The 10,269-nt window shown below is 40.3% G+C and overlaps 1 protein-coding gene across 1 annotated transcript; it reads left to right on the forward strand.

Moving 5' to 3' along the window:
* The first annotated feature begins 242 nt into the window (after positions 1-242).
* Positions 243-1,838, forward strand: LOC124680447 (phosphoglycerate mutase-like protein AT74H). The gene is made up of 2 exons (XM_047215506.1): positions 243-934; positions 1,051-1,838. The coding sequence occupies exons 1-2, from the start codon at positions 418-420 to the stop codon at positions 1,554-1,556; spliced, it is 1,023 nt and encodes a 340-aa protein (XP_047071462.1). The 5' UTR covers positions 243-417; the 3' UTR covers positions 1,557-1,838.
* Positions 1,839-10,269: the final 8,431 nt, after the last annotated feature.

The raw sequence follows: 10,269 nt of genomic DNA on the forward strand, positions 1-10,269 counted from the left end.
GGCGGATTCCCCTAACCCGACAGTGTATATTATTTTTGAGAAAAATTAAAATTAAGTAGTATTATTTGTAGAATTAATGAGAAAAAAGTATTATTAAAAAAATTCGCCCCCCCCCCCCCACCCCGCAGCAGTTTACAATTTTTATTTTGAGGTGTACTGTATTCTGTATTTCTGTGGACACGTCTAGTAGTTATAGTCTTGTTCTTTCACACGAAGTCCACGTGGAAATTCTCGTCGTTCTTGGCGCGTACACGTTGCAATCGGCGCACGCGCGGGGACACAAGAGAACAAATCTTTTTCGCCCACGCATATCCGCACTCCGTCCAAGCTCCGGCCGACCTCTCCGTTCCTCACCGGCGACACGACGCGCGACGTCGCAGCCAGAGAAATCACAAGAGCTAGCTAGTTAACGCCCGGATGGCGGCGGCGACCGGGTTCGCCCCGGCGCCCGCGTCGGCGTGGCCCCGGTCCAGGCGGCGCCGGCTGCGCTGCCGCTGCTGCGAGGACACGCTGGGCGTCCCGCGCCGCCGCGCACCAGCAAACGGAGCCAATGCGCCGGCGTCGCGGGACCAGCTCCACTTCCCCGAGCTCCGGCCGCTGCCGTACCCGGCGCCCCCTCCCCGGCCGCGGCGCATCGTGCTGGTGCGGCACGGGCAGAGCGAGGGTAACGTGGACGAGAGCGCCTACACGCGCGTGCCCGACCCGCTCATCGGCCTCACCCCCAAGGGCCGCCGCGACGCCGAGGACTGCGGCCGCCGCCTCCACCGCCTCTTCTCCGACGGAAGCCGCGGCGGCGACGACGACTGGAAGGTCTACTTCTACGTGTCCCCGTACCGGCGCACCCTCGAGACGCTCCGCGGCATCGGCCTCGCCTTCGACGCCCGCCGCATCGCCGGCGTACGCGAGGAGCCCCGCCTCCGCGAGCAGGATTTCGGTACGCACGATCGAGCCGTGGATAAAAAACGGATTGGTTGCCTTATCCCTCCTACTACGTGGCACGATCACTGACATCAGTTGAGTTGACCCACGTATACATGTGTCGGCGAGCAGGGAACTTCCAGGACCGGGAGAAGATGCGCGCGGAGAAGGAGGTGCGGCGGAGGTACGGCCGGTTCTTCTACCGCTTCCCCGACGGCGAGTCGGCGGCGGACGTGTACGACCGCATCACGGGCTTCCGCGAGACCCTCAGAGCCGACATCGACATCGGCCGCTTCCAGCCGCCCTCGCTGCCGGGCTCGCCGGCGGCACCGGAGATGAACCTGGTGCTGGTGTCGCACGGGCTCACGCTGCGGGTGTTCTTGATGCGGTGGTACAAGTGGACGGTGCGCCAGTTCGAGGGCCTCGCCAACTTCGACAACGGCGGCGCGCTCGTCATGCAGACCGGGGAAGGGGGCAGGTACAGCCTCCTGGGCCACCACTCCGCCGACGAGCTCAGGGAGTTTGGCCTCACCGACGAGATGATCGACGACCAGCTATGGCAGAGCACCGCCAGGCCCGGCGAGCTCAACTACAACTTCATCACCAACGGGCCCTCCTTCTTCACGCACTTCAGCTAGCTGGCTTGTAATTGGAGCTGGCTTGATCGATCGATTGGTCACTCTCATGTGTATATACATATATATATACGGAGTAATGAACGGATGCAAGATCTTACGCTCCATGGATTCCCACAGTTGCATCCATGTGCGCAAAACTTGACACTGATTCACTCTTGTTTCAGCTTGCTTACTTATTTTAGGGTGGTTTCCCTTGCGGCGATTTTGTTAGAGGAGCGCTGTAGCACAATGGCGCCACTCTATTTTTGTTTAGTGAGCAAATCACTCTGTTTCTTTGTGTGAGCAATCACTCGCTCTGTTTAACCCGCTTTGCACATATGGGCCTGATTGGTTCTTTCCCGCCCGGGCCACAGCTGAGTTGGGCCTTTGTTAGCCTGTCAGCTCGTTATCAAATTATTACAAGCCCTTTTCTTTGCGCGGATGTTCAGTTTAATTTTTTTCTTCAAAAATCCGCAGATCTGTTAATAATCATCAATATCAACAACTCCAAGGGTAATATAAATTACAAATAGGTCTTATGACAACCTAGACCGAAGTCGCGCCGTCGTCCTCGCCTCTCCATTACCGAAGTGAGACAAAACTTATCGTAGTAGAGTTTGTTGTAGAAGACACACAAGTAGTCATCATGTTGAGGTCACAAACAACCAGCGCACCAGAGCAACGACCACCGTCAATGGTGAAAATCTTAGATCGGAAGAGATTGACCTAAAACCACACACATGAACACGAAAATTGATCAGATCACACGAGATCTACAGGGCACACAACTCCATACGTCCTCCGCATGCGCTAGATGCACCACCGCCGAGAGTGGTGAAAATGACTTCATTCCAAAACTTAAAGTTAGAGAACCACAAAAAAAAGCTCTCAAGAAATGGGAAATCCTTTTCGGGTCGTAGGTGCATGTGAACCCATTACATGAAAACACGTATCAAAATGTCAAAAAATGTAGAAATAATTTTTTTGCACACACACCTAAATATTCTATGTCTGCACATAAGTTTCGGGAAAAATAATATTTTTTATGTCCCGTGTAAAAAAGACAAATTTTCTTGCTCCAACATGACCATTACGGGATTTTTTTGTCTTTTTCATAATGGACACACAAAATGTTCTATTTCGTCGAAAATTTGTGTGCAAACATAAAATATTCAGATGTACACGCTTTACTTACTTATTTATGTATTTATTTGACATCCTAATTTTCTTGTTTTTGGCTGTGTGCATCCGTAGTGCCATTAGGGTGGTGCGTTGTTGCAGAGGCTGGGTGTAATTGGTATCTTCTTGATATTAATATATTCCCTTTATCAAAAAAAAAAAAAAAAAAATTGACATCCTAATATAATGTTCTGTACATTTTTTTATAAGGGGTTCATGCACCTATGAGCCAAAAGAACCATGTATGCAGAAATGAAAATCTCTAGAGGTTAACTAATGCCATGTTATTACTTATTAGAGAGCTCATACTCCATCAACAAGGAGTGTATATAATAACTTAAGAGGGGTTTCATTAATCACAAAACACTGTGATTTCAAATAAGGCTAGTCACAGTAGGGAGTAACATAGAGTACTAACATGCACATTTTATTACTCTATTTTACTACATGTGTATATTATCTTTCATGATAACATAGAAGACCACATTTATTGTGAAGTCGTTAATGCTTGGGTAGTATGATGTGATGATAACATAGCTAGTTACTACTACCTCCGTTTCAAGGAATAAGGCGCACGCGTATTCCAAGACGAACTTTGACCATAAAAATTGAGCAACAAAATCTTAATTATATTATATGTAATTAGTACCGTTGGATTCGTATTGAAAAGAACTTTTTAATGGTACTAATTTCATACAAACAATTTTGATCTATTTGAAATAATTCTTGATCAAACAAAAAGCTCGTAAAACGAGGGCGCCTTATTCCTTGAAACGGAGGTAGTATAATCTTCTCTCTCATCAATTAATAGCTTGCCATGTCATCAAAATGCCAAGCTAGCAATGCATGTGGATCACACTATGAATAGTCTAAGTAGGTACTAGAAAATGGATATATCCACGGTATCCGCATTGTTTTATTTTTATGATTGTTACTCCCTCCAAGTCTTAATAAGTATCGGAGTTTAGTTTAAATTTAAGCAAATTTGAACTAAAATTCATGTCAACAACACCATTAAAGTTCTAACAAATTGTGAAATTATTCATAGACGTAGGTGTCATACTATATAATGTGTATCTGTAAAAACTCATAATAAGATATGACTTAAAAAACAACTTTGACAAGCTTAGTTTGCATTTTAAGATGAATATTTGCAAGTACACATGGCATATAACTACTAACATCTACTCCCTCCGGTCCTTTTTAATTGACTCAAAATTAGTACAAAGTTGTACTAAATCCGAGTCAATTAAAAGAGACCGGAGGGAGTATGAACTATTTCATGTTTTTGGGAGGGAGAGAGAGAGAGAGAGAGAGAGAGAGAGAGAGAGAGAGAGAGAGAGAGAGAGAGAGAGAGAGAGAGAGAGAGAGGGAGAGAGGGGGAGAGAGAGAGAGCATTGGGTTGTCAAGGCTTCCGCTCCTTCAGACCCACAAAAGAATCAATCCTTCTGTCCATGCTGGGGTTGCTTAGATGAACCTCAACCCCCAGGAGACGCAGATTCAAGGTATTTACAATAAATATTGCACACAGCAAAAGATTTGGCTGCAGACGAATAACCGGGTTTTCCTAAGATCTTATGTTTTGGATACAACAGTAGTCCTCCTTAGATTACCAGATTTATTCTTGTGGAGATCGGCTAGGAAAACGGGCGGGAGATAGCTAGGGAGGAATAGGTTTTTGTGTGAGTGGGGTGCAGACATTTGGCCATCGTATTACTCTTGTAACGTTTTTCTCCCATCAATGAACTGATATGCAAGGCTTTTGTATGTTCTTGGAAAAAAAATACAATGGGTCGGCACTTGTTACACAAAAGGGAAACACACTTTGTTCTCAGGATTTATGTGGTAGATAGACATACCCATCTAGCCTATATTCTTTTGCTAAACTTTTATTTTATGGATCAGGTAACTTGTGGTAGGATCATCCTGTTGACTTCGTACGTTTTTGTCCTCTAATGGCTGTTACGTACATTATACGTGCTTACTTAAAAACATTACATGAGCCTATGATAAAACTTGTAAACAAATAGATAAATATATGCGACTAACTCAAAGTTGTTGCGTTGCACGTTTCCGTTTGTCCAGATCCCTAAGCTAGCTTAGTACTATAGTAGTACAATACATATCCAGATTCCTCGGCCGATTTACATATTCTACACCAACCAATTTGCTGACCTTGTTTTATTCAGTACTCAACGCCCGTACGGTTGCTGCTGGAGTTCAGATTCAGGGTCCGTTGCAATGTCAACGATTGTGGAGAGCGTGTTTTGCTTAATTTCAGGTTAGACTACAGGCAGCTATTATGCTGGAGCTCACTACTCTAGTAAACTATCTTCAACAACTGATTGATAATATATACACGCAACATGACAGCACGCCAAACAATATATAAGTTTGTTTAAATTCCCAATCATGGATTTACCTCTTTTTTTTTGGATTATCATAGTTGTACCTGTAGAGTAAGTATCACTATAACATCCCACAAACTGCGTAGAACTTTTTAATGGTTTCTGGCGCAGAAAGGATAACTATCAAGTCAATTTTAGATTAATACAACAATGCCAATAAAATTGTAACATTTCTAATTCTCCTGAGAAATTATTGTTCTAAATCGACCAACTGCACATCAAGAGGGTTTGCATAAAACATTATGAGCAGCTTTAGGTGCAACCACCTAATTACCATTATATTGACCAATCATAGATTGTGCACATCGATGGTTAAAAAATAATTCAGTCGGTTTATAACTAGAAACTTCTTGTCTCAATACCATAGCTTTATCAGTATCTTGTGATCTCGTGTGTAGATTCTGTTAGTGTACATTGTCCAGAGTTTGGTACTGTCGATCACTATCTCTTTCTAGGTGCAGTCGTAAGAATCTTCTTTACCCCGCTTTCCTCAAATTTTCAAACATACATACACAGCTGTATCCCTCTATAGTTATTAGAAAAAACAAACCGTAATAATCAAGCAGATCTGGCCACACACCATTAACAAGAAAACAAACTCGGTAAATTTGACTCTGACTTTTGTGTCACAGCAAATCAAAAAGTATGAATCTGACTTTTGTGGTGTGTAGTATTTTCCAAGCTCCACGGCTTATCGGCCGGAAGCCTGCTTCACTAAACCTCTATCGTGTCAGAGCTGATAACACTGGATTACGATTGTGATGGATAAATACAAAAAATATTAACTTAAGAGCTTGTGTACTCGTGTGCTCAAGTGACGTAAAGGGGCATTGTTGCAGGAGACATCGACGTTTTGCGCGTACATATCACATCAACGAGGTAGGTTCATGATCAATGCATTGTCATGCTTATGTCAGTACCGCCGGAGTTTTGTTGGTGACAACGATTTTTTTCATTAATTAATTAAGTTAGTGTGTCACGAAAATAGGGAAACACACAGCATGCAAATTTGACCAACGCACAAAGAGAAGCAAAGATGCCATTTTTTTTCCCAAGCACTATCGTGTATCTATACCCTGTACCTTTAGATATTAAATTTTCCCTGTTCAATAAAAATTATCTAAAATATCGTTTTTTTAGCATTATAGTACCAAAGTTATGTTGACACATCGAGATATTGTGCCATTCGGGAGAAGAATCTGGAAGCTATCTTCCGGATCTTTTTTTGTTTGCAGCATGGATCTTCGGGTATATTTAACTACCACCAGCGGTACAAATAGTTGTCCACAATGTGTAGTTTCAAATACCAATATTTGAAAATTGTGTTCCCACAGTATAATTACTCTTAATGTGTGTTTAGAATGGTACAAACACGCGTAGGACGCTACACATGTATGTTTGCTTAATTTGCAAAAAAAAACCCAAGATTGTTTGGAATTTGTACATTAGGTCCTCGTCGGTGTGTAACCAACATTATTTTAAATATCTATAACTAAATATCTAACCCTAATGTGGCCACGATGCGTCGCTGCGGCAGGAGTGCGACAAGCAACAACAAGCGGATAGGAGCAAGACACTGCGAAAAATGGGGTCGATGATGCAGGTGACTAAAACAAATATGACGGTATTTGGTGAATAGGAATAGCCATTTGGCAATTTTTCACTCACTTAAAAATGAGTACAATTGTGAAAACATTTAGTAATTTTTGCTCCCTCATTATAGCTCATGAGAGTGGATTTTGTACACCCACACCCATGCGTGTAAGTACAAAAGTATTTCTCCTCATTGATATAGTATAAACTATAAGAATATTTCATGAATAGTACTAAATATTATGTGACTTTTAGTTATATTCACTCACTTAATATTAAATAAAAATATAAAAATGCAATATTAAAGGAATATTAATGAATATTCACTGATTTTTAGTAGATTTTTACACCCTTAAATTGAATATAAAAATGACAATATTTATTGAATAATAATGGACATTCAATATGAAAATATTAAGTGAACAGAAAGAAAAGTTTAACTATTTTCATAGATTTTTTACTCACATAAAGTTCCCTAAACAAGTATGAAAATATTTAGTTAATATGAATTGATATTCATTAAATTTTCACAACCTTTAAATTTCAGTAAACAAATATGAAAACATTCCATATTGATTAACCATATATGATAATATTTAGTGAATAGTGCTAAATGTTCAGTGATTCTTCGGGATTTTTTTTACTCACTTGGTATTCAGTAAACAAATATAACAATATTGATTGAATAGCATAGTGATATTTAGTGAGTTATCAAATTGTCGCCCACTAAATATTTAGTAAAAGATATGACAATAATGAGTGATAATAGTAATGAGCATTCATATATTTTCAATGATTGTTGACACCCTTAAAATTCAGTAATAATCAAAATACTTATTGAGTTGTAATAAACATTTAGAACATGTTTGCTTCAAAATGGCAACAGTAACAAAAATGCAATCAAATTCGAGGGTGTATACGAACAAAGTCCATTCTTTGGGTTCCCAAAGTACTATTTGGTTGAGAAAGTTGCAACATGGTAACATGTTATGCACCAATCCCACTATGGAAGAAGGATCATTAAAAATACCAACTTTTCTCAAAACAAACAACATATTTTAGAAGGTAAATTAAAATTAAACATGCTACATATACTGATTCAACATCTCTCCATAATCAGGCATCAAATGCTAACATGATCCTATAAATTCAATTTGTGCACAAATTTTTTTATATAATTTAAAAGTAATTTATCGGTAGTAGAGAAAATCCATAATTACATGTTCAAAAACTGATTGCATTAACAGTGAATTACTTTAAACCAATTCATAAGAAAAACAAGTTGGATAATCCAAATCCTAGAAGTGGGAATCTAGGATCTGATAGGAGAGTGGGCTCAAAATAGTAAATCACTTATCAATTTTGACGATAACCTAGAAAATATGATCAAATCTTTAGTAAAATTAAGATTCAGGCATATATTGATCTATTTTTGTTTTCAAAATTACCTCTAAAGTGTTTGCATCCTCCTACATCCCATAGCAAGAAAATCATTAATCCTAATTGAATGACATTAATCAAGAGAAGGTTTATTCTAGATGGTTCTCTGGCACTTCAAGGAATTGTCCACGAGCTAAAAACTAAGAATCTCGGGGAATCTGCTCAATTTTGATAAATCATATGATAGAGTAATTCGAGTTTTTCTAATTAAGGTTTTACGTCACAAAGATTTTGACACCTGTTATGATCAGAAGATTTTGTAGCTGCTCTCCGGGGGGTCAAACTATAATCTCGATCAATGGGGAAATTGGCCCATTCTTCCAAAATAAGCGCATGATGCGGTACGGGGTCCCGGACCCTCTTTCCCACCTTACTCTTCAATTTGTGGCCAAAGCACCTCCAATATATATTATATCTTTGTTGTGTGCTGCAGGTCAAATACACGACGTGGTTCCACACCTTATTCATGGTGAAATACCCAACTGCAATATGGATAAAACATGTTGATCCTTATCCAAGATAATGACCGGAGATTGTTAACCTGAAATTCCTTCGCATGTGCTTTGAAAACATGTAGAGACTCTAGATAAAGTAGCATCCCTGCTTGCAAAAGGACATAACTGGCATTTAAAACTTCGATGGTAATTTATCTTGAGTCTTGACATGTCTCCAAAGCACATGAGAAGGAAATTACATTGATGCAAGGAAGTTGATGTTTCCACAAGACTGCTCGATGACATGCAAATAACCATGCCTAATGGCATGTGGAAAGATCCTCTTCAACAAAGGTAAACTCAATCAATGAGGAGAGGAACAAAGGACTTACTGCAAAATTAGATGAGATTATCACTCCAAGTAAGGGCAAAGAACAAGCCCAATTCAATGCCATCACCAACACATGCAGACTTAATTGCTGGAAATCCTTATAATTCAGTATGGAAGAGTTAAAACTATGGCTTAAAATTTCCAGAAGCAATACCTAACCCTCTAGGTGCTCCTAATAATAATAATAATAATAATAATAATAATAATAATATGGGAGTAAATAATGGCAATCTCTCCATGCTACAAAACACTTTTAAATCTTTTATGTAGTCTCAAACTGAGCAAAATAATATCTTAATGAAGATCACAAAGAACCATGATAATCTTATTAATAAGTTTCCTAACCAAGGTATAACACAAGATGTGCATGCTTCAAGAGAGAACTAAAGCTATGTAGATACAACTAGGAAAGATAGCTAAGAGTCAAACTCTCATATTTGCTGGAAAATATGAACCAAACCTGGCTGAAGATCTTAAGATGATGAGAATGGAGAAAGGTGGAGAACCTGAAGAATTGGACTATAGCAATGCTCCTTCTCCAGATTACACCGTAGAAGACCATGTTCAAATGATCGCCTTCAAAAACTAGGTATTGAAGAAGGTAATGAAGTCATGTACCAACAATTTATTCATCAAGTTGCCATGATGGTGCATGAGCTAGAAAATAATTATAAGAAATTATCTGAAAAACTTCCTACCAAACTAGACAATATATTTGAACCAACTGTTAAGATTAATATTGGAGTAAATGAGATAGCTGGACTTTGTGATCTTGGTGCTAGTGTTTCTACTATTTCTAAAAGTTTATTTGGAAGACTTAACCTTGGTCCCTTCGAGACCACTGAACTATAACTCTATCTAGCTGATTCCACCTATAAACAAGATGTAGGCATTAAGAAAAATATTGTTGTACCAATTAAAGGGTGCCCATCACTCATTGAATTTGTGATTGTTGACGTGCTAGAAGATCCCATAACACATATAATCCTTGGTAGACCATTTTTAAGAACTTCTAAAGCTTTGACTAATTGGTGGACTGACATAATTTGAGGGGGGCCGACATCAGGCAGATATCGTGGACTCCTTAAACATGGAGCGCTACCGAATGATCTCAGAGCAAGTCCATGTGCAGACACCGCCATCTTTGAGTGCGCCGTCGAGATCTCGTTCAAGCGAGCGCCCACAGAGGAGGCTGGTCGCCTCATCATGGAGGTTGAGAGGTAGAGCCTGTTTGAGCTCGATGCTTAGCACCAGGCCCGCCCGCGAGGAAGCGAGGCTCGCCCAGAATA

Source organism: Lolium rigidum, unplaced genomic scaffold (genome assembly GCF_022539505.1).
Source record: "Lolium rigidum isolate FL_2022 unplaced genomic scaffold, APGP_CSIRO_Lrig_0.1 contig_1705_1, whole genome shotgun sequence".
In the NCBI taxonomy this organism is placed as follows: Eukaryota; Viridiplantae; Streptophyta; class Magnoliopsida; order Poales; family Poaceae; genus Lolium; species Lolium rigidum.

Bases quoted from the DNA above. Each gene is read 5' to 3' on its own strand.
- LOC124680447 (XM_047215506.1), top strand. From the start codon at position 418: ATGGCGGCGGCGACCGGGTTCGCCCCGGCGCCCGCGTCGGCGTGGCCC. The intron at 935-1,050 runs GTACGCACGATC...GTCGGCGAGCAG, and splicing joins CCTCCGCGAGCAGGATTTCG to GGAACTTCCAGGACCGGGAG.